We start from the raw sequence: 26802 nt of genomic DNA on the forward strand, positions 1-26802 counted from the left end.
TTTCATTTTATGAATTGCTCTAAGTTAAGCGTTGGGGAAATTTAAATAAAAAAAATAATTACATCATCTCACACGACACTTTAATTGGTATAATAACTTAGGACTAAGTTTCCTTACTTACGACTCTTTACAAAATTACAACAGACATATATCGACTATAAAAGACAGTACAGAAAATGTTTCACACACGAATAAAATAATTTACAAAAAGCAGTCGAACATTAAACATCACACACATTAAATACCCTAAATAAATAAGTCACAAGTCACCGAGCCTCGATCGCGACCGCGGCAGCTCCAGCCGCCCGGCCGGGGCCGACGCTCGCTCGCTCTTTGGATCTGAGAAGAGTTCATTGAACGTCCACGCGTCCACGTTTGCACCCTCATATTCGCAGTTAGTTCGTATGCTTCACGTAGTCGGTCTCGAAGTAGGCGGTTCCGTGTGCGCCCTTCCTGTCCAATGCTCTCACACGCACGAAGAGGAATGCCGCCACTAGAGATGCTACTACCAAAACTAATAATAACATGACGAGACCTGCCACGAACGATGGCACCGACATGCATATAGTTTCCGGGTCGGTGGCTGGAGATTGGATTACCACTGTTTCATTTGTAGCGGCATTATTTAATGCGAAATTAACGTCTCCTGGTGCTACTACTTGAATCGTCCGACTTGTGTTCACGTCTGTCATTTCCTGTGCATCTCTCTTGTATATGCGAGACGGTGTTGCGGTCTCTCGCCTCTTTCTCACTCCAACTAATGTCTCAGGGAAACCTTCGACTGAGCGTGGGCGTCCTCCGAGAGTGGCGAGGTTCCCGTGGCCTTCATCTTTCCTTTTAACGGTATTGTATACACCGCGGCGGCCCGGTGGTGGAGGAGGAGGTAGGTTTACATCGTCTTCATCGCGATTGGGTGCCGGTGACGAGGGACTTGGTGCATTTGGTGTGGATGACACTTGTGCTTGTGGTGGCGGAACGGCATCGTCACGTTTTTCGGAGTAAGCTCCAGAGGAATCTGCTGGATGTCTTGGATCTGGGTACGCAGGCGGTACTCCATAATCAGAGTGTGGGGCAGGAGGAGGTCCATATTCTCCATGAGGTGAGCCAGATAATGCGTATTCACCGGCTCCCAATGTATTTCCACCTAATAAAGGCACGCCGTAGTCTGCGCCGAGACCTCCGCATTTTGGTTCTGGACAATTGTATCTACAAACTTGAATTACACATTGGAAGTGAACATTCATAGAATCTGGGAATTTGAAAGCTTGGAAGTATGCAAATGATACCACAGACGCAGATGGACCGAAGTTCTTAATCTTCTGGAATTTACTCATGATCTTAGGCCGAACCACACATCCATACTGATCTACAAGTTGTATTGGTGCACGTTTACCGTCATGAGCTACACAGTTTCTGACAAGCATGTCGAATTTATTTTCGTCGTCTTTTATAGCCAGTACCATTGTCATCGTTTGACCAATTTTAACTATACCGGACACTTCGGAGGCCCATGGTCCCTTACCGACTTGAATTTGCATCCAACATTGCAAGTTGTCGCCGAGAAAGTTAGCGGTAACGGCATGCAACATATCGACTTGGAAGGGTCTGAAAGTGACAGCCTTTTCATAAAAGTCGTACCACGTGCATCTCAATTTTCTCGCTTGGTCCCATACTTCCTGAACGTAGGGATCGTACTGAACTATTATCGTATTTTCGACGTACGATCCGCTAGGTGTTGGGCTACCATACGCGGCGACATTATGATTTGCGGAGCTGCTCATGCCACAACTGTTGAGGAATATTTCAAATGTAGCGCTTAAGTGACCGGTTCCAGGCTTTAAATGCATACATTGAGGATCGCTGTAAAATCCTTTAGAGAATATCATACCATAAAACGGTCTATCGAACTCAATATTGACTCGCATATGTGTCTTTTCGCATTGAACCTGTAGATGTTTGATTTTTGGGCTGTCAGGTGTTGTTAAGGGCCAGGGGTCATCTGTGTGGGCGGGTTGTAGCGGTGGTCCGTAAGCACCACCGCGATGCTCTAGGGGTAGCGAGGCTGAGTCCACTGGCGGTTCGCATGTTGCATCCTGAAAATAATAAAATGCAACATGTTATTTTTAATCAATAAAGTTTTTTATTTAAAAAAAGTTGGAGCAAATGTAAATTGTCAAGTTTTCGGTTTCTTATTTGTATTATTACATAATGAAAACTACAATTATTTCTCATTTTGAAATACAAGCGCCATTAAAAGTGATCCCTCATAACGAATATATTTCCTACCGATACAATCAGTTTATTGCACCTTATCTCGTTTAACTTGAGTGGTATAATCGAGGCATACAATAATGAAATAAATGCATCGCTGGCTAAGAGCACATTCCGGCGCGCGGGTGCGTCGCAGTCTACTTCTCGACGCGCCATCCCCTCACCTAGCGATGTCTTTCCGACTTTCTACACTGATGGATGGCCCGTGCTACCGATTATGCTATTAATCAACGTAATTTTGATGAATACTACTTTCACGACCTTAGAATCTTGCGACAGGTACAATTTAAATAAGATTTCAAATGTGGTTAAATATAATTAAGTATTTATATTTCATGAACTTTCAATGTCTGCAATTTTGAAATGAAAACTAGAGCAGGTAACACATAGGTATTATAAGATGGAAATAATTTGTTTTAATGTTTTGATTTGTTTAAATAAAGTACAGTAAAGTAAGATGAATTTAATCCGGATGATTTTTATCTCCACATTGACTTATCCTGCACTAAAAATATGGACCTGACCTTTAACCTCTAAATTTCGATTTTATCTTAATAATCAAATGCCTGAAATGCATCTACAGTATAAGTAATATAATAGGTATCTACGTACTGCATAAAGTTTCTACAGCCTATAAAATAAACGCTTTCAGTAACTACAACTTCATTGAAAACTAAACGGATGTTTTCACATATGTATGAGATTCTCATATTTCATTTACTGTGAAAATAATTATTAGAAGTGACAAGTGTAAGCAATAAGAATTATAGAGATACGGTGTGTAGCTGCGTACCGATTGCATTTTCTAAACCGGTTAGAAATTACCCACTGCTCGAGTTTGCAAATAGCAAAAGAAAATGCTATAAAGTTGCCCTAAAGGGCGCGTTTCACAAGACGTATTAATATCCTAATGTCTTTTAATGAATTGAAATAGACTTCCATATTTATAAATATCATGATTTTAAATTAGTCTTTCATCTATATTTATATCGCGATTTCGAATTTTATGATGTTTAGAAAAGTGATAGGTACTATTTCTGGATCAAGTGAAACTGCAACGAAGCCGATTATTATTCGTAAAGATCTTAACTGTGTATGATGCAGCCACTGTTCTATTAGTGGCTAACGGATAACTGTCCATGTTCATCATATGAGACTTGTAACTATAATAACAAGAACAGTAAATTACATTTAGCCATCTACGTGTATTTAATATACTGCATTTCGAACAAAAATCGAGCTCTACTATTAAAAAAGTACGAAGTTATCTTAAAAAATTGAAAATAAATTAAAATTTTTTTGAATAGTCATTAATTATTAAAAGTCTGAATTTGATATTGATCCAAGTCTCTCTTAAATATGAATACATGTGGCAAGTATTGGAAGTACAAGGTACGAAGAGTGTAAATAACCACATCCGTTAAAATACACTACAAAAAAACCCCTTTGCCAAAAAACGGAAGCACACCGTTGCACATGACCTAATTTCGAACCCTTTTTTCCAAAATTATTACTAATAGTTCAGGATACATCGCCCATTTTTGCAAGTGACTACTATCAATCTGATTTTCCGTTTGTAGCTTTATTTTGATGAGACACCGAATAATTTCGTGTACGAAACTCTCGATTGTGGTAGCTAACAGAGATAACAAGGATAAAAAATTTTGATTTGATGGTTCTCAAATATTTATTACGCAATTTGTAGGACAATATGTCTGTTGAATTATATAAACATTAACTAAGTGAAAACAAAAAAATCTGCTTGTTAGTAATCATTTATGATGACCTCGTTATCGATACACTTTGGAAAGGGGGACTCTTTGAACCAACCATAGATTTTGTAGGACAAATATTTTTTCGAATAATTTAGGTAATTATCTTGAGATTGAACAAAAAAAAATTCAGTTAGTAATAAATATTTGAGAACCATCAAATCAAAAATTTTTATCTTTGTTATCTCTGTTAGCTACCACAATCGAGACTTTCGTACACGAAATTATTGGGCGTCTCATCAAAATAAAGCTACAAACGGAAAATTAGCTTAATAGTAGTCACTTGCAAAAATGGGCGATGTATCCTGAACTATAAAGCGTCTTGACCACGTTATACATGCGTCCTAAATAAAACAATAAGTTTTAGCACAACTCAAAGAATTTAGAACCACTTGGAAAGCTCAAAACAGTAGTTCACTATTCCAATGTTGTATAATATCTTAATAGTCTTATTTAGTAAAAATTTAAGTTATACAAAGGTCACAGAAAGCTGATGAGGTTGATGTATAAACATGTACGAATATTCTTGGGCAGAGATGAAAGTTGTTATGAATGTTAAATAAATGAAACCGGAATTTGCTTTCGTTCAATTTGTAAGTAACAAGTAGTCACATTGTTATTTCCATATAATGTGAGCTTGTAACAACATATTAAACTTTTACTATTATGTTATTTGTAATATATTATTACAACAAAGTACGTGTTACATATTTCATGAGAAAATCTAAAACCTTTATTTGAGAGAAATTATTGACATGATTTAATTAATTAGTGGATGTTTAGGTTAGTTTAAAATTATTAAAGCTTAGTGCTTCGATCATTTAATAACAACAGTGATATAATTTCTAAATGTTTGGGATTTATTTATTTATTTAATTGTCACATAATATCGATCACTATTAAATAGCGTTATTTATTATGATATAATCGTCTGTAATATAATTAGAGTCACGACAGAAAATGAAATCGTCTGCACGAATCGATTACATAATTCAAAGCTCGAAATTTTATCCGCAGTGAAAGTGATATTTGGTTGTTGGTATAATCTGAGATTTACTTATCATCATGATCGTATATTTGTAAAACCGATAAATGAGAAATCGCTTTAGCTATCTCTGGATAACATTTTGGAAATTTCTTATTTTGACGTTATGTAAGTGGCTTTTTACTTTTAATTTATTGTAATTTGTCTTTACACATAAATATTTGAAATTGTTTTCAGTTTTTGCTAATATTATCTTTTGAAGTTGAAGAAAAATATCCGTGTAAAATAGTAAAATATCTGGGATTAAAAAATATGGATAACGCTACATTAGAACGTAAAGGAAGGCTTTAAATGAAGATTGACGTTTTAATACCCTATATCTGTGGCAGAAAATTATTTTAAATAATAGCGATTCGCTTCCAACATTTCCGTTTGAAAGAAAACAGTTGTAAAAGTTGATGGTTTATGTTTATTTTAACGTAATATAGCGCGAAGTTATCATTTTTGTTATGTATTGAAAAATTTTTGCAAATGTAGAGCTTGTAAACATTTTCATCTAATATATAACAGTAAGAAGAGAAATGCAAAGCATATATTAAAGGTAATCTGATGCACAATATCTGAACATCGTTAACACAACAATGCAGCGGCATTCCTGTTGAAATACAAAACGCTTCTATACCAAGTATTATAAAGTTTTTGCTTTGGACGTAGTACAGCACGGCGTTTGCAACTAACATTATTTTCACCGTATTATATAAATAATTCACTTGTTATATGGACATGGACGATCTGCTATAATTCCGTTGAAGTGAAATCTAGTTTACGGCGATGTGAGAAAAAACAATGATGTTGCACTAAGTAGCATCAATTGCATCTAGTCCGCTAAAACTACGGTTAACTTGCAGTATATCACGCTATGTTTATTGTTTATCGAATATAAATATTTTTTTATTGTTAAAAAATCGCCACAAGCATTGCACTACGTGTATACGGAAATATTTTTCACTACATTTTTTATTTTTTTACTAGATTTAGAGCTATTTTGTCGATTTTGGAGTTGGATTCAATTCACGCAAAATAAATATTTTTTCTAAACATTTAAAATAATTTGCCTCGAATAATAAGTGTTTTTTAAAACCTTTAAAATAATATTGTTAGCCATCTCATTAATATTTTAGATTTTATGATTTATCTATTGTTAGAAATGTTCACTTGCCAATAATTTTGCAAGCCGTTCGCTATGGTAATTTTGTAAGAAATTTCAAATTATATTATTTTAATTAACATTCTAATCACCCACTTTCCTCTAATTTATCACGGTGCTTACTAATTTGTACAGATTATTTTCTCCACTTACAAACACCAAAAAAAAAATTAACCAAAAATTAAAAAAAAAGGGATTGGTATAAACTCTTACCTTAAAGAGGAGCGTCGCCAGCAGCAGCAACAGCCTGGTCCTCTTCATAATCGCGGTCCAGTCAGTCAGCGGCCTGCAACCAACGGAAAACGTTCAGGTGGGAGTAAGATGGCGCGCGCGGCGCTGCAGCAGCGCTATTGCGCGGGCGCGGGTGCTCGCATGGCGGCCGACAGCGAGCACTGCCACCACGCGAGACCCTCCCCTCCCTCCCCTCCTTCCCTCACTATCTCATCCCCCCTCCCCCGGGTGACCCACTGACCGAGTGCAGCGTATACCGGAACTGCACCAGATGCATCTTTCACCGATACGCTCCTGATGTGATGGGAGGAAACCGCGCGCGGCCTTCACCTCGCGAGGCAAGGTCGTATTGATTAATTTTCAAAATGTTATGACTTATTAATTATGGGGACTAAAGTTAATCTTTTTGAAATTTTAAAGAGATTTTTCGAGTAGGTATAACAATATAGTTTAGCTGAAAATTATATGAATGTGAAATTTTCAGAATAGCTATAATTACAATGATAAGATATCACGAGAAAGACATCTTCACAATTACGTTTATTATGAATTAAAAAAAAATATTGCGCTGATTCCATTCTTCTAAAATATGTAACTGATAAAAGCCTAAGAGTAAGTCCACACGGAGCGTCGCGTCAGCGTTGCGTCGTCGTAGCGCTGTCGCTGCGTCGTTTTACATACAAATAACCAAGGTGTTCACACGGCGCGCTGCGTCGGCTAGCGTCGGCGCAACGCATACGTGACGGACAGCAGCCCCCGAGATGAAGCGGGAGGGGGTGTACTCATTACGAAGTCGGAGCGGCAGCGCTCAGTTGTAGTAGTAGTAACGCTGCGATGGCGCAGCGCCCGTGTGGCCGGCTATGCGTCAAATATTTGCGTTGCGACGACGCAACGCTGACGCGACGCGCCGTGTGGACTTACTCTAAGACTGATACCATACAATAAAGCGACCTTGACCACTGACCAGTAGACCGTGATGAACTTTAAATTTTGGCACAGAATTATGTAATGTCGACCTCTATCAATAGCAACAAGAAAGTCATATTTCTTGATAGGTATTTTAGTACATATTTTGGGTGGTTGAGTAGACATTGAAATAACTGATACTAATGAATTACATCCTGCTTTTTTTTACATAGTAACGAATTCTGATGTTTTCTCCAGCAATAGCTCATCAGCAAAAAGCTTTTAATTGCCCGTCACTTGCTTCATAAGGTTTTACTGAGCTAAAAATAATATCGTAGGCGTTTAAGAAGCGACACACCCGTAGTTAGCCGACTACGGCTACGATAGCGATTTCACCAGACTGCATGTTGTTAGAAAGTTCCATCTCGTCATTCGAGATCACAATCAAATGCATGTTCATTTCGCATTAGAGTGAGCTAAACAATTCCGCCATAAAAAATGATAATCGAAAATAAAGCCAATTTTATAAAGAGTTCAATGTTGTAGCTAAATACAAAACGTCGTAGCGGAGTGTAGCGCTAGGAACACGCGGTACTTTCATATTATGCTTAAAATTGTCTGACGTCTTAAAATATTGAAAAATAGAGTTTATGGGAATGATATCAAAAGAAAATAATTACAACATTCCACACTAAACTGTATCTCACTTTTTATGAAGTATTTGATACTCTCTATTGATATTCTAATAACTTATCTTCTACTATAAATAGATTCATCATCGTGAATGTACCTACAAGCTTGATGAGCAGTTAATTACAGTATACTTTAGAGCAGGCTACGTAAAAAATTCGCTACACAAAACCTACATACCTTTAATAAAGTAATTATTATTAATCGCCGGCGGTAATAAAAATTAAGGTCTATATTTCAATAAATGTTTTTCTAGTACAAGCGTATAAAAACTACAAATTGAGCTGTCAAATCGTATATATGTATATGATTGAAACATAAGAAGGTACAAGTTACGCCTAAGGCTAAACACGAAGTTTAAATCTGAGAGTTTGACTCTGATTACGCTGTCAAAACCCTCATTAAACTTGGCTTTAAATTTTACTATGCATGCTATAATAGTTCATTTATTGTCCAACGCCCAGTAAAACAGTGAAAGCTGCTCTAAATATTGGGTGATTAAGTTTCCTCTTCTGATGAATCAGTCGTCTGACAGTACAAATTAGTCAGTTACACGCAAAACAATTACCCTTGACATCTTAACAAAAGAACATCATGTTTTATATCTTTCTTATTTTGCTACAATTGCAGTTATCTTTTGATTAGTGATTCTAATTCATGATTATATAAATTAAAATAATGCTGATTTATATGAGTAAGGACCTAAGAATAGAAGATATCTAAAACTGAAATCTTTGAAAGATGCAATTCCAGTGTACTGCCCAGGCGGATTATCTCCCTTCTGAAATTGAAGAATTCGCAAGTTTCTCTATTTTATTATTTAATAAAAATAAATTTAAAGTACCTAGTACTAGACTTTTCACATTAAAAAGCTAAAAAAGAAAGTCAACAATTACAAAATCATCAATGCGCGTGATTTAACATAATTGCTGGTTTAATTTAAGCAAAGTCACTTTCAGCTCTGATTAGTTTTATTTAAATATGTGAGAGAAAATTGCGCCTCCTAATTTACTGCTTACGATGTTAACTTTTACTTAATTAATTACGAGGAAAGTCAAATAACCAATGAGTAATTGTCTAGATGTTCAAAACAGAGCCTTAAATAGAAATTAAAAGAAATTGATGTACTGCGCCTGCAGCAATAATAAACGAACGATTTCTCTCAAGCAAGTCATAAAAAACAGCAAAATAATCGAACGCCATTCATGCGTTTCCAAGAATGGCATAATTTGCCAATATGCCTACGATAATATAACGAGAGAGACACACGTGCCATTGAATTTGTTCTACAAGCTTTCGTTTCTTATGAAAAACATTGGACTTCGCGTCATTTTTATTGATGTGTTACCACAATTTTCACTTTCTGGATGATCGACTATGTTACGATTTCTCATCAAGTAAGAGCATGTAATTCTAATTAAATAGAGTTCGTTTATGTGTACCTATAGTTTAGGTGTATGTTTATTTATAGCGTAACGGTATATTATCAATATATCGTGAATATTGATTTCTATATTTCCAACTTCGTCTTGGATTTTATATGACCACATTATAGTTTAGTACCTATATTTTCAAACTGTTGCAGCATCCATCAATCACTTACAAAGTATCCACCTGTGTGATTTGTTTATATATTGACGCGTCGCATCAAATTCCACGAAAGCGACGTAGGCTCAAGGTTACACCACGCAACACTTTCTCCACTACCCGCACCCGCAGTTCGTTGCTCTCCGAATTTTGCATCTCTGTATCAATGGCGAACTGTCCAACCTCAACATCACACAATGCAACTTCAAAATTCAACCTTGCACGTATCACTATAGAGACGATATTCACATATTTAAAAACAGCAACGCAGCGACCAATGACGGTTTACGTTCAATGCCCGTGATAATGGCACTGAGAAACGTAACGTGGCCCGCTTTCTCTTTTAAAATGTACATAGTCTTTCTCTTACGAGTACACGCCAAACTTGGCAGAGCGAGATGACTATATTAAAAAGCTTCGCAGTCGAAGCTGGGCTCGCTTTCTTCGCCGCACTTGGCATTAGCACATAATCCGGTAACTTTCATTAGTATGACAGTGAGGATTCCGCAAGCGAGCATTTTTTGCAATAGAACGTTAGCCTGAACCTGACCTTTAATACGTAATCATAAGTGTGTGTTTGAAAGTGACGAGGACACTTGATGCCGAAAATAAATGTATTCATTTAATAATTACTTAGGCAACTTTAATAAGTTTGATTATTTAATAATCAAATTTATTGTTTGGGTCACGTTACGTCCAATCTTGACCTAAATTCGTATTTGATACAGTTTACATTTTCAGTTGCAACATGTATTGGGTAGCAAATTAATATGAATCTATTTACCTACTGGTAATTTTCCATGTGAAATATACATTACCTAAGTACATAACTCTTTTCTTTTATAAAATACCTTGTAGATAAAGTAGAGAATCGATATATTTTTATGTTACTTTTTTAATAAAAACACAGTAACTATGTAGAGTTTACAAATAAAACAAAAAAACTCAATTAAACGGCTAAGCAACTGTATCCCACTGCGAAAACTAAAAGTACATTTCCCAATTGATTTGCACAGGCACAACACAAATCTATTTAATTGAATAAAACTATAAATTGCCCAATCACAAAAGTGGGTCACACCGAGTCCGGTTTCCGATTCTCTCTTCCCAATATTTCCTTTCTCGCGAACCGGAACTTCCGAGAAACCTTGTCCCTACATCAGTGCGTCCGACAACCGATACGGAGCTATCGTGTAACAAGCATTGACGAATAGAAAACGCATCCCGTCAAATCAACGTTAATTATTGTCATCATGTAGAAAGCAATCTAAGCCCTAAACTTTTTTCTAGCGGCTTGTAAGGTTTTTCATTTATCTGTAACAACCGACTTATTCTGGTACTACTTATACATAAATAAATTTATAGAAACTCATAAGTAATTAACGATAATTTTGTTAGTTACAGATATTAAAGTTATACATTAAGATCTCAATACAATGTGGATAATAAGTTTTTATTTTAGCATATGCAATGTTCGCTTCGTTTCAATGTTCTACGAAAAAAAAATGTTTATCTTGGAGAAAAAAATAAAAATGAGATAAAAAGAAATTCAATGAGATCTCTTTCTAATAAAGTTATGACATAACAATATGAAGAGGAATATTCTGCAACAATATTATCACGATCGTAGCCGCTATTATTACAATACACACAATTTGCTACGAAATTTTGCTAACTGTTAACAAGTAAAAATTTATTGATTAGAAGTTATTATAATTGTGATAGAAGACACAATTATTAATATCAATTGAATTATTTAATGATATGTGAATATTTATAGAAATATGAATATAAAGATTTGAAAATGTACGGAATGTTAAAAAAATCTATGATATAATTTCTGTATCTAATTAGATAAACACACCGTGCTATTAAGAGCATGCAATTAATTCAACAAGTTGGTTTTCTAAATATCTAACAAGGTAGATGATCTTAGCGAGTTTTACCTTTTATTCGTCGATATGTATGGTACATCTAAAGTACGTTCATTCACTCGAAGTAACAATTTTGAATTGTTATTATTATTTATTATATTTTTCTTATAATGTATTAACGATATGAAACCTGAGTGCTATATATTTATTTTGTTGCTTGAATTATGGTTACGAAAAAAAGAATAATAACCAAGTCGAGCATGGAACTCCCCTCAAAAATCATGATCCGTTAAGAATTGAATAAAGGAAATGAACGGCTCATCAAAAATGTATGGAGAAAGTTGGTTTATGGTCTCAAGGACGAGTCCGTCGCTCCCGGTTGCGCAACACCGTGAGATAATGGATGCGCACGGACCCTTGACTTTATTGTGTCGAAATCTCAATGCGGATGTCCATTTAAAGACAATGACTCGACAATATTATATTTTGGTAAGCGCCGCTTTCACTCCGATTCATATTTTTCGTTAAGTAATATAATGTAAGCTTTGATGTCATTAAAAACAAGTGCAACCTACGCTAGAAAATTTATCACATTGTAAAACGTGCGACCTCCAGTATGATCCTTCATTGGCCACTTTCACTCACATTCATGGGTATATTCTAAATGGACTCGCAGATGTGTTACGTAACTGCGACCAACTCACTCGCACTTAGGTAATTATGTTCGGTGAAAGTGTTATATTTTTGGCAAAGAAATGTTCGAGAGATCATGATATATAGCAGCCGTTTCCGTATGTTAACGACTGTTGCGTAATTCAATTTCATAAACGCGTTTTGGCTCGACAGAATCAATCAATGTTATGAATAAGCTTTTTTTGAATACAGCGTAGCGCTAATATTATTTAAATTACAATCACTGGAATGTAAGATTTATGTACTTATAATGGTTCATATAAAATTATAGGTGGTATAAATTTACATATAAATGATGGAAATAAATAAATAATCATACTATAATTGATAAAATTTAACCAAATTATTCGGAATTCGTGTTATAACTTTGTTACAACATTTTTTTGTTCAGTAGTCTTCAGGAGGCAAGAGTAAATTTATCAATTATATTCATTTGATTGAATTTATAATTAGGTTAATACTTACAAATAAAATTCTCGGTGGCATAAATTTGTGTGTGCTTTGTAGAGGAGAAAACCTATAACAAGAAAAAAGATTAATAAAACATAAAATATCGTTGTGAGAAAATAGGTAAATACCTAATACACATAAAGAAAAAGATTAAATAACCATAATTCGCATAATCACAACATTCTTATCTTATTAATAATATAACAATCTTATTATTATTTTATCAACTTTACTTAGTATTACATAAAGAAAACATGGTCACTGGAGATGCCTAACCAAAAATTAAAGAAGACCATCACAGAAACAATTGAGAAAGTTAAATAAAATATTATACATTATGTCACAAAGCGGAGAATTATCAGATCTATTGTTTGGAGCTAGACACCTGCCTTACGTCGACAATAAGATACAACACAATGCTATTTTCGCCATAATTTGACTTCCTGCGTTGTTGCGGAAATATGAAAGTGAAAGTGCTTTCAAAATATATTTGTAACAAATAACCATTACACTACGGTATTCAAATACAAAATTAAAGACGTGTTAAAACATCTATCATGTTGTCTACACGGAGAAACTTATTTAAAATGTTAAGTAACCTCCCGTTAATAATAACTTATATTATAAATGGACAGTAACATTTCTTATATGTATTTTAATCGCCGGAATTCTTGTACCGAATTTAACTCACTCATGAAAGCTAACCGTGATTACCTTGTTAAATATAATTATTATATTAAACCAATTGATATTATCGTACCACATGTTTCGATATAATGTTATCTAAATCTGATTAATGTTAAAGTCGTAAAACAAGTGCGCACCCGTAAATACAAGATGAAAGTGGAGAAAACGCCATTGGCTTGCGAGAAATCGACCATGTAATAAATAATGCACTAGTTTAGAGGCAGCCCTTTGGTATGAGGCATTAGGAACCAGTTATGGCCTTCCAGTATAATCTATAGAGACATATTGTCAATAAAACTTACACGTTACGTTGCCATTGATTATGGTCCATATCTTTGCATCAGAGTCTGAGAGTTGTTCTAAGTTAAGATATCTTAATAAGGGATTTAGAAACTTTAATAGTTTTTGCAAAATTGAAACTACTGCTTTATGAAGGCAAATAGTTTACAGATTAAACAAAGTTTAGGTATTTTATAAATCATATAATTGAATATATTCCACTTGCTTGTTTAGAAACATCCAATTATCTTATTTAATAAACGAAGGATTGGAGCGGTATGCTTACAAATAAAATTATGAAAATCTTTGCATGTGATAACTAAACATTTGTATCGTCCAGTTTTAGCATTTATAAATTGACAGCCTTTAGCTATAAATAGCCATGATTTATAAGGTTAGTAAAACACATTTCATGTAAAATATAGCTCGTAATGTGAAGGGAGAAACTTCCAAAGTGTCTCCAATGAAAGACAGGTACAGCAAAAGTGAAACCAGATCAATTTCCCCGCGGAAACGCATGCGGAGATTGGAAACGAAAACTTATAGGGGCTCTATCATCTCGTTAGTGACATTTTATACGGGCTCGTTTGCTATTGAATAATGGCCACATTGTTAACGTAACTTTCTATAGTTAAAAATTATGCAAGTTTTTATGACGATCGTTATTTGTGGGATAGGTAATAAATTAGTGACAATGCAATGCTTTCGGGATTTGAAGTTTCATTACTAGACGTAGCAAAATTTTACACAGATATCACACATGCACATGTGTTTCATGAATTTTTACATGTTACAGGCCAGGTTCCTATTAATACCGATTAAAAAAGACTATGCAGCTCGCTATGCAATTTTAATTGCGATTAATTTTAATATTGTTGTTATCATTCCTTACGATATTTTGTATCGTTATAACATATCTTACAAAACACTCTCAATTTTATTCCTTTTCAGACCAAAAAACATTGAGAAAAGTATACGTTCAGAATGAATCGAAGTAGATACAATGACATTTTCATAATGTACCTAATTTATCAATGTAATCAATTTAACAAGTGCATATTATTTTTATTGCACATTCTTAATTTAATGAAAGCTTATTAAATCACTATAACGAAGATGGATATGCATATTATATGAACATGAATAATGATCATCTAATCTAGTCAACCGGGTTTATAACGACTAACGAGTCTTGGGTCATTTCCCAAGCTAAAGAAAACTGAGTCCCACTTGTAAAGTGTGCCTTGAAACAATACCGAGGTGGTTCACAGTTTTGATGCGATCACAAACACGGAACAAGAAAGTTTTTTTTTCTTCCAGATAACACATATCTACAAATGTACAATGCTTTAATTATGGCTGATCTGATTTAGATTATGAACGTTCACTTTTTGTTTTGAGATGCTTTTTTGATAAGTCCATCAATTATTTTTGTTTTATGAGAATTCTGATTGAGGTATGCTGAAACTTATTAAATAATCTTGCAAACGTTTCAAAATATCTTTTAGTTAATTTTTCTATCTTCTATTTGTATTTTCTATCGCTAAGATTGCGGTAAGTAGTACCTAATTATTTTAGTAATCTGTTATCTCGGCCAGTTTAGGTACTTGTTTTTTAACGTTTATAGCCTGGAAACTTGGAAAGTATGGCTTTTAAGCAACAAATCAAGAACAACTGAGGGATTTTAATAGTTTTTGGTGTATTGAATTTGTGTTCATTTGGATTTGGATAATAACTGTAAAATATGAGAAAAACGTCTACCGCGGGAGCTGCCAGTATTTTCCATTCATAGGAAGTTATAGCATCTAGTGTACAATATACTAACAAGATGCAATATAGCGTTGCTCGGACAATAAAATGTTAATTAAAAACAAATGCGTTTGTTGAACAAGTGAAGTGTTATAGAGATGGTACGGGGAGTGGCTCAGAACACTTCTGACACACTGACTCGCTTTCCTTTGCAACGCGCGCGGCGTAAACACGCTCCAACTAAAACATCATATTTGAATGTAAATGAATGCTAACGTGGTAACTACTGATGGGCTATTGAATTATCGTCTATATTTTATTGGCGCTAAAATTTACATCGTTGATGAATTTATCCCTATGCCATCAATCATGTAATATATCATTCAAGGAGAATCATTATTATTGGATAGTAATTGGATACCTACTTTTCCGATAAACCTTAATGCGAATATTTTATCTTGACAGGAATTAACCGAATGACTATAATTGCTAACGCGTCGTTAACTGTCCAATTTCTTAAACGTGTAAACGCTATTAATATTTACTGTTGATTACTAAAAGGAAAACCCTTTATTGCAATTGCAGTTGAAGCAAAGCTTTCCTCCATCCACAATCACCGAAAAGTATATGAATATTCATTCACACATATGTTTAAAAACGTCTCACTTTCTTTAAAACAACGCCACGAATGTTAACATTAATATTAATATAGTGAAAAGAAAAACACAAAATTATTTCTAGAAGATTACAGTAGGTATTCAGAAAACGCATCTAATTACAGTGCACTGAGACTTCTGTTGGAAATTAAATCTTAACACGCTCATTAATGCTTTCACCTTGTTGCTTCCGTTATACTCGAAATTTTAACTCGCAAATATGAAATCTATATGACAAGAGAAAGTGACGATTACCACTTATATCACATACTTAAATTAATAAAATCAACCACATGCATTAAGAAATTAATGAGCTTTGATTTCACACATTAGTTTACGTAGTGACTAGGTGGAATCAGTGTTGAATAATTAAAAAACTCAATGGATCCAATGTTAGTGGTTTTACAGAAAAAAAAAGAATTGTAAAATTTCGATTTGCGATTTGATTTATAAAATATCACAATAAATAATCTTATAAAACACATAAAAAATCAAATATTGTAAAAGAGCTTAATTTGATTTACAATAAGCTAAACAAATCAACAACTCCGCAATTCATAATTACATTTGTAATAATTCACTTAAAGCTCTATCATATCCGTGTTTAAAAAGAAAGCTTAAGAAATATATAACTTTATTGTATAGTAGTTTACCGCGTTGATGTCTAATACAGGTAAGTCATGGAATTGTGAAAACTATCCTCATGTGAGTGCAATTATTACACAATCACAAAATATTTCAAAATGTCATAATGACGATTCAAAAGTGTGCGTATTACGAAATATGTTTAAGTCTAAACAATAGAATGTGAGATCCTACAATGTAGACAATTTCACAAGAGCACTTAACTTCGGTAACGATATGTAGCTAGCTCCTGTATCCGCTTCGAAGATAACTTGAACGCAATCTACAAATTTATCTTTAAGGGTTGTCACTGGTTTATTTTAAATAAGTACAATTCGTATTTCAATACTATATATTATTTTTCATATCCTCGGGTATAGGTAACAATACCTACAATTTAGAAGATAAAAAATTGGTTTTTAAATTTATTTTCTCATCAATAAATATAATGTAATGAAAAGCAACAAGCTGTTAAATAATGCCCCTTTTCGAAATTTCTTTGTCAAATTTTATAACATCAAATACCTATGTAAAACGTAGATAATATACTAAACTGAAACGAGAAGAAACGATGATACATTTCTTTAAAATTACTTTTAGATTCTTCAGACTGTAATATTCTACATTGCAATTTTAAATAATTACAATTATATTTTTAAATGTCATAAGTAGTAATTTCACATATTAACTCAAACAAGAAATACCGCGATACACCTATAAAATGCGTGTTGTGTGACGCTTGGCCCACTTTCCACATGCCGGGTCTCATATCGTTTCTAGAGAATCTTCTTGATCTGATAGCTCTTAAGTATATACACGTATAGCCTATATTAGAATGAAAATTATCACTCATGGAAAAATGTAACAGCTGCGGTATTTTTTCAATATGCTAATGCGCTTTTCAAACGTCGCGGATACGCGAAAGATAACAATTTTAAGTGATGTAAGTGAAAGTAAAATTATGCAACTTTCTACGTTGATTGGTATCCTCAATATTATTAAGTAATTAAATTTTGTTTCAAATTTTATATCGGTAATTCACACATTTTACCACACGTTTTTTATGAAATGTTAAAACTCTCCATAACCGTATTAATCACGATGTAGAGCAGGCTTCACACATAACCGTATCTATATTTTAATTATAATTTTTTCCACTATTTTATCAGTACCGCATAAATTGATTGGAAAAAAATAACTCATTTAATATATAGCTTATCCCATAACATCATTTAACACATCCACACTGAAGCACACTTTCGTTTTTACATAAAAGCACAATCCGTACCTTTTCAGGTGAGCTTTCAATACAGAAAGAGTCCGAAGAAACAGATTCAGGATAACACAGCGAGCTACCGATCACTGTTCCAGGCACACAATCACAGATCAAATTCACAGTCTGAAAATTGTATAGTTCGTTAAGTGTCACTTTCGTTTTCGCGAGATGCACGCGCGGGTCCAAAGTTAGCGAGCGGACTGGTCGCGCCCGCCGGCACCCGTTTCGTTTTATACGCGTGAAAGTCGCGTCCGCACCTGTGCTACCACTGAGCACATATCCCGGATCCGGCGGTTTTGGCGCGGATTAACATTTTGAAACTATGACGACACATGACACAACGGTTGAATGAATCCGCGTAAGCACGAGTTATGCTGTCCTAAATGAGGAGATGAACTTTTCGTACATTCATTAATTTTATTTTTAGAAATATATTTTGATCGTGCGATCATAATTTTGGCTTAATATTATAAGTTAGAATCGAATGTGGATTATACTTAGTGTGTATTATATAAAAAATAAGTATTTACGTATTAAAATTGTAGGAATGTAAAGTAGTATATAATGAAATCAAATTATTGATGTCAAATAGAAAATAATATTATGTAAGTACTATGTAAACCTAATAACATCTTAAAGATAATTGTCCGTATTTAAGCAAAAAGGAACCAACCAGCAAACATGCACTTCTGAGATATCAAAGGATTTACAAAAACATTTGCAGCTCTGTTAGATGAAGTAAAATTAATATTTATTTTATTTAAATTCATTGATAAATTACTTATTTAAGTATGTGTATATAAATTTGTTCTGAATACTCTTAAACTTTCTAGATAATTAAGAAAATGTGCATGTGGTTCCTTTTAACATTTATCAATTGATAGGTTTTCTCTTATATAAAAAAGAACCACAACCCAGGGATTTAATGATATAAATGAAACTATGTATTTATAATATCGTAATAAAGCTTTTATTAAAAAGATATATAAAATAATACATATAGAGGACGTTTATTCGACGTTATCATCAAATTGGATTTCGAAATCCACCGTGTCTAGTCCATCTATGTGGTCTTCTATTGCATCATCACTAATAAGATTGTTATAAAAACTCTGTGCATATTGTGGAATGAGATGTAATATGGCCTGAATATCGCTTGAAGGTGATGAAAGCTTCTCCAGAGGCATCGACGTATCTTCTGGTTCTTCGTTATCTTCTGTAATAAAAAGAAAAAAGCTTTAAATCAAAACAATAAAGCCGCGTGGCTTTTATACGTAGATATATGGCGACAGCAAAATATAATTAGTTCTTATAAAGCCGTGTCCCTACTAGACGATAAGTATGTTGTAGGTACATGCGTCATGTACAAAAAACTGGCTAAGTGCGAGTCGGACTCGCGCAACGAAGAGTTCCGTACCATTATCTATAAAAACGGCAAAAAAATCACGGTTTATTGTATGGGAGCCTCTTAAATATTTATTTTATTCTGTTTTTTAGTATTTGTTGTTACAGCGGCATCAGAAATACATCATCTATGAAAATTTCGACTGTCTAACTATCACAGTTCATGAGACAGAGGGACAGACAGACAGACGGACAGCGGAGTCTTAGTAATAGGGTCTCCTTTTACCTTTTGGGTACGCAACAGTGACCAAACCTAAAAAAAAATTAAATAAACTTGTTAAAATTTTCAATTTTGCGGGCTAGGGCCTTGTTCCGGTCAAAACAGTGGCAGCGCGACTTTTAAAATCAAACAAATTATTATATGCGCTGAATGTACTGTACTGAATCTGAATCTAAACGTATCTTACCAAAATAGTAGGTAGGTACCTAGATCATCGACAGTTGTTTTTAAAACAGGGTTTAGTAGTTTCATCTCACAATGACAGATGAATCGTAACAAAATGACTCTTAATAATTCGACTCGCCTTCGTGAACAACAACAGTGTCGTTAAAATACGTAAATCCACACAGGATTCCTCTTGTACTTACCTACTAATTAATGAACTATCTTTTTAAAATCACTCCACAATCGGGAATGAATCAAAAGTGGATAAAGCGTACATACCTGCATCTCCTATATTCAATAAGTACTTAAATGCATTAAATAAAACTACTTACCCGTTATATCTTCATTATTATCTTCGGTATTCGTCTCCAATGCTTTTCTTTCCAATTGCTTCCTTATTTATTTATTACTAAACATTTTCACATTTAATTTTAAAGGTAATTAACAAAAACAATAGAACTTACTTCGCGGAGAAAAAAAACGGCCGTCACGTATTCGAAATACTTCGCTGAATGTCACCTATATTGACAGATGTTCGACGTTTTACTTTAAAAATTGGAGTTTTGCACTTTGAGCTATTTAGACGTAATGAAATACGTTGTTTAAAGATGAGAAGCATTCTGCATTGTGCACAAGTCAAGGCATTTGGTACCGTATAGCGATGATGGGTTTCAGGATGTTTTACAATATTTATTTATGCATGATAGAACCGAATGCTTGTGGTTTTATTTTGCAATAAAAAATTACAATTTAATTATGAATTTATTTTACGCATAACCATACCACAGAAACCTGGTTCCATTTTGTGTATTAAAAATAATTGTTATTAATAGAAATATGTGTAATGTATAATGGTACCAAGTATCAGCGGATCTGTTTTGTATATAATAACATGATAGTAATATCGTTTATTTGTTTGAACAAAGCAGTCCCGTGGTGCTGTGGTTCGGTTTTGCTTCATATGTATTATTCGTTGTTGCTGGTGGTTCCTTTCTGCTTTTAGTATACCTTGTTTCCAAGGTAAAATTCATGTGGTTCTTGTTTGTATAAGAATTTAGACCACTTTTAAATGAGTATTCTTCAAGAAACGGAAAAAAGCAAATTTGTCGAGTGGTTCCATTTTGCATAAATACGGACAATTCTAATTATGAAGAATAATATCAAGTAAATAAAAAAAATCAAAGATAACAAAAACTTGTTTATTGTATATTTGTGATATTTATAAAATTTGAAATAAAATGTTTATAAGAAAAACTAGAACTGAATACGACGTGAATGGGAACATTTTATTTCATTAATTTTTTGTCACATTTTTCTCAGATACGATTGACAAACGTATAAAAATGTAATGGCTTATCAGCTAAAGCGTTGGATTAAGATAATTATAATTAGACAATGAAAGCAAGAGTTCTCTTATAAGCAAAGAAACGGATCAAACGATAAGAGAAAACTTTACTCAGCTAGTAATGTCTTTTCTGTCATTGTTGTACATTTCATTGACACGAGCATTTTCTACTTTTTTTCTACACTCAGTACGTAAAACGATGTTAAGATGCTATTCTACCACATAAGTAGGTACATATATATTAAGCGATACATAAATGTTAATAATTTGTAAAAGAATATAAAAATGACCTATTGTTATTTTATACTAGATTTCCGCCCGCGGCTTCGCCCGCGTTTGCAAAGGAAAACCCGCATAGTTCCCGTTCCCGTGGGATTTCCGGGATAAAAACTATCCTATGTGTTAATCCAAGTTACCCTCTATATGTGTGCTAAATTTCATTGTAATCGGTTCAGTCGTTTTTACGTGAAAGAGTAACAAACATCCATACATCCATACATCCATAAAAACTTTTGCCTTTTTAATATATATTAGATGTTCTTTTTGAACGGTGTTCATGAAAGAAATGTGAAATGGATCCTCACATCCTTGGAAAGGAGATCCTAAATAGAAAAGTATGAATAATATTATCTACATAATATTTATTTGCTTCGGAATGCTCTATGAAACTAAAAGTCAGTACTGTAAGTCTGGTTAAATAGTGATTATATTAATGAGAATTATTAACATTATTTACAGGCTTTCATAGTTTTGATGTGGCTGAAATTCATACAAACAAACACATTATTTCAAGCGAGCAAACACACTCTAGGCACCTTTCCTTGGCTAACGTTATTGTTATAAATATCTAGAAATATCTTAATTTTGACTCAGATGCGAGTAGCTTTGTCGTCGTAACTGCTCTTGGTCCGCAGGTTAGAATAGTATACCTACACAAACAAATAAACATACCTTAGCCATTAAATATTCAATGAGAATATGGTCTAAACTGTAGTTTGTTTTAGGTAAATGATAAATCGACGATGAAGAACTGACCATTAGTTATATCTACAAATATAATATTTATTTTACGTTTTTGAATACAAAATTAATTGATACGAGTATGAGAGAACTTTTTTTTTACAATACTTATTCAAATACCTAGTTATATAAACTAATTGAACAATAGGTTTCTACAAATAAAGAATAGCAGGAAATTGAAAAGCGTCGTACTATAATAACTGGTATATATTATCTCCATATCATTCAGACGCCGGCGCATGTAGAGATCAAAACAGAAAGTAATGCTTGCCAAATTCGTGCACCTCACAATGGACAATTTATTCGATTTCACTCTTTCCGTCAATTTCATATTTTTTAATGAACGCGAGCGAACCGTGGAAGTTCATTTAATGTGCATAAGTAATTATAATTAATAGGATTTAAATAAATTTATTTAATCTCACTTATCTATTTATAGATGGTAGACTCATGTACATGGTAGCCTCATTATGAATTACAAAGTTGGATAACGTGATTCTCGTATGATATTTTGATTTCATATGTGAATACAAAATATCAGTAGGCTGATGTAACCTACTGAGTACACTAGATAGTATTACTTCAAATCGTTTGAAAAAAAAGCAGAGAAAAAATAAAAAAGGTGTCTACATAATAATTTCAGAAAATCTTTTTTGATTTCTTATGATTTCATTTTCTTTATTGACTTGCTTTATTGCTTGCTAAATACCAACGTGAGCTTGTAATTACGTACTTCACATCATTTTAAAGATATAACTTAATTTATCACGTGAAATTGTTGTTTTGTGATGGTAGTATGAAGAAAATGCAAAAGTAAGGTATCGAAGGACCTTGAACAATAGCGTTAACTATTTATTATCATAAAAATGTTATGTGATAATGGTTTGGATTCTTTTATTGCTTCACAAGAAAGCTTATTTCGTTCATGAACTTCAGGCTTGTGTTAGAGCGGCAGATCATACTCTTGCCGTGTGCCCCGCGTGGTCCGAGCCTCGTGCTCGCTTGGTCGCGGTCGTCGGGTCAGATCTCTCTCTGCCCTCCATTGTTCGCGCAATGGTGGGCAGCGACAGATCCTGGCGCGCGGTGATCACGTTCTCCGAGGACGTAATCTCGCGGAAAGAGGAGGCGGAGCGGGTTCGCGAGAGGGATCCTCACGCGGACCCGATCCGGCGCCGTCGTCCTATTGGGCTTCGTCGTCGCGTTGCTGCTGATTTACGCGGCCGCAACCAGCCTCCCTAACGAGGGGCGCCGGGCGTTGATTTAGTCCATCGTCCGGTGAGATGAGGCAGCGTGAGACGTGTTCCGCTCACGCCGCCCCATGAGGTAAGAGCTGGTGTGATCATAGTTTGTGTTGGCCTGGAGACGGGCAGCTGCTGATGGGGTCACGGACGAATTCTACCTATACCCGTGTCCCCGTCGTTGATGCGGCTTGACGGAATACAGTGGGGTTTTGGTCGGTAGGAATCCGACATAACCCACGGCCCTTTCCCCGGAAGCCGTGGGTATCTATGCAAGATTTCCCCACTTAAAAAAAAAAGGTTTGTGTTAGAGCGAACCAGGTGCCTGTAAGTTTTCGGACAAAATTTTATGCAGTAGTTTGAGCGTAGGCTAGCAAATAGATTTAGTACACGCTAGTTTGTTAGTAAGTTAGTTACATAATTAAATGTAACTGACTAAACAAATCTTCTCTCTAGAACATATCTACAGTCCTGTCACATAAAAATCATAGTTTCACACAACCTTAGACGTCTATAATGCCTATATTATTTGCATCCCAAAGCGGATGTGCGGAAAAATGTGGATTATCAGTTTTCACTTAAATTATTGTATCGCCGCATTTCGCTCGCAGATCCGCTTTGCATAACAATAGTGTGTCACAGCGCAACGTCACACAGCCACTTCGAAATCGGATTATATTAGTCATTGATAAAATGTGCCAATTTACATAAGCAGCTTATGTTATCTAGCTCATTGTGTGGAAGCCGCAAGTGCCTACCGAAAACAGAACAATAATACATCCACTAACCTACAGACGACATAAAGAAACAATAATATTTATTAGCATTTCTATTTAAAGAGTTGTTGTTGTTATCTTGTTGGAAAACTTTCATAAACTTGACGTATGGCACTTTCATGTATCATTCTTGGCGCCTTACCAGCTTTAGTGATTGAAAACCAATAGCCTCTTTCAATATAATCAGTGATGTTACGATAAAACAATGTAATTGTGTTTTATTTAAGTTACGACTATTTTATGAATGCAGCGTGATAATCTTGAACCTACATAGGTTAGACAATAAAATTAAACAAGAAAAAACGTATTTTTGTAGACTCTAGCTAAATACTTAAATAGTCGGTAAAAGTAGGTACGAACGGTATCTAATTGGGATCAGTTTTCGGATTTATAATGACAATATATCTAAATAGTAATATATCGAGTACTTATTGGTGTCTATCCCTTGTGTGATCTTATATTAATGATATCAGCTTCGAAATATAATTCGATAAAATCTTCAAAAAAAACATTACCATACCACATTTAATGTCTTTGGATATATCCTGATGCTATGGATATATATATTATCGAGTCATAATTATTATGAAACTCAAACCAAATAAATAGTGGGTCATACAGGACGTGCTTCGAAACCTAAGATATATTTCATTGACCCTTGGTCTAAAAGTATAAGTTATGTAATACGTGCGTCACAGACAGTGAGGTAGACTGTTTTGATTCAACATTTAGCAAAGCGGACTCTGATGGAATGAGGGCGGATCTTATTTCATAACACTAAGTCCGGAGATGCCTTTAGGAAAGTGAAAGTATGGCTAGAAATAGACAATAGTGCTAGCAGTTTTAGAAGCCTTAGTCACTTATGCTAGGTACTCAATAATATTATATTCATAGAACTTAATGTAGAAACAAATGTATCTAAAGTCTGAAACCATTTAATATTAGTTCAATAAACGACGGAGGCTTTTGCGAACTGAAATCTTTTGATAGTTTCAGCTATAAGGAAATAGGTGTAATTTCTTGTTTCGTAATTTTGTTACAAAACTAGAACAGTTGCATCAAATCAACCTTTTTTTACATAAAGATTGGTGTTCATAAAAACACAGCCAAATCAAACGTTCAGATGAGTTATCTACCTATTTAATCTTATTAAGAAACGGTCACATAAATTATACTCTTTATGACTGTCAATTTTATATTTTATAGCTTGTAAGTCATTCATTGAAATCCATGAAATTGCATTTTCACATAACTACAAATGTAAAACCACTTTCGCCGCAGCGAGAACGCCTTAGCCACAATATGATCTCTTGATATTGTGTGCAGATAAGTTGTGTTTATGGGAGGGGCCAGTGCTTTGTTACGTTTTGGTTTGCGTACATTCGTACATGATACAACATGGGTAATGACGGTACCTGTGTCGAAATTTATTCATGTTAGATAATGATAATTTTGAATTGAATAACTTGGTTATTATTCAAACGATCATATCGAGGCAGAATCGACTTTTTCTGCTAATTTTATTTAATAATTGTTTTGTTTAAAACTCATCGAATTCCCTCGGTTCAAATAATTGATTTATATAAAGTATGTAAGTATAACATATTTAAAAGCATGAAATTAATTTCAGTGTTCAAATTTCCTAAACATTCTCAATATTAGTTAAAAGTTTTATCATTTCCGAATAACATGGGACTATTCACAACCGGACGAAGACTCTACTACTAGAAAGCGTAAAATTACTTATACACGCAGCTGTCTATGAAAGAAGTGGATTACATCTTATTTATTCTTATCACAATTTTGTAATAATTGATTTTTATAGTGGTAAATATAAAGCCAAACGGTAAAACAACACGACGAAAAAATTATATAGAGCCTAGAGGTTGCGATACGGCAATTCCAAAAAATGCCGGTCAAGGTGAAATCGCTAGTTCCTTGTTTCGTAACATATTGCTGTTATAGTAGGAATCTCCTGCGTGAATCATGAAATAAAATGTATAAACATTATGCAGGCTTAAAGCGGACGTATTACACAATATCTCTTTAAGTGCATGTATGTATATTAAGTATTGTGAGCTGCAAAACGTCCTGTCGACGTAACAGCTGCGGCTGACTCATTGTTGAAAGTGAAAGTAGCACATGCTCGACCCTATTCGTTTGAACCTTACCATCTATTCAATTAAGTAATTTTTGCAAGTCCTTTGTCGTTATGATATCATGGGAAAACAGAAATGAAAATATATTATATCCTACTTAAGAATTTGCAATTAGTGAGATTGGCTTACTCGTATATGAAATATGAAACTTAACTTATGTCAAATTCATAATAGAAATTTAAAAAATGGCATTAATAAAATCTATATTTAGATTAAAGGTGCATTGAATTGAACACGAGGAGAGTTAAATTTGCATTTAGATAGCACAGCATTTCTCTACAAATGTAACACAATATTCAGCTTCTGGATTAATTACATTATAGAATGCGAGTTCTATATTTATCAGCGGCACTAAGATGTGTCTATGATAAGAAAATACCGTAGGTACTCCTGCGCATTTCCCGTAGCGGAACTAGCTTACTTTCACTCTTGGAATAGGTTTTACGACAATTATTTACGCCTTAATGTGCCTTTTATAGAATGAGATGTATCCGGCTGATAGTCGGTGGATTAAGTGAAATTAACTAATATTACATCT

General features: G+C 34.1%; 1 protein-coding gene across 1 annotated transcript; it reads right to left on the minus strand.

The window, feature by feature from the left end:
- Window positions 1-58: 58 nt before the first annotated feature.
- Window positions 59-18151, minus strand: LOC123694647 (cuticlin-4). Its single transcript, XM_045640146.1, has 4 exons — window positions 17950-18151; window positions 12682-12733; window positions 6449-6521; window positions 59-2093 (listed from the first exon to the last, which is right to left on the minus strand). The coding sequence occupies exons 3-4, from the start codon at window positions 6494-6496 to the stop codon at window positions 396-398; spliced, it is 1746 nt and encodes a 581-aa protein (XP_045496102.1). The 5' UTR covers window positions 6497-6521; window positions 12682-12733; window positions 17950-18151; the 3' UTR covers window positions 59-395.
- Between the last annotated feature and the right edge of the window lie 8651 nt (window positions 18152-26802).

Source organism: Colias croceus, chromosome 1 (assembly GCF_905220415.1).
Source record: "Colias croceus chromosome 1, ilColCroc2.1".
Classification (NCBI taxonomy): Eukaryota; Metazoa; Arthropoda; class Insecta; order Lepidoptera; family Pieridae; genus Colias; species Colias croceus.

Bases quoted from the DNA above. Each gene is read 5' to 3' on its own strand.
- LOC123694647 (XM_045640146.1), bottom strand. From the start codon at position 6,496: ATGAAGAGGACCAGGCTGTTGCTGCTGCTGGCGACGCTCCTCTTTAAG. The intron at 2,094-6,448 runs GTAAGAGTTTAT...TATTATTTTCAG, and splicing joins TGGCGACGCTCCTCTTTAAG to GATGCAACATGCGAACCGCC.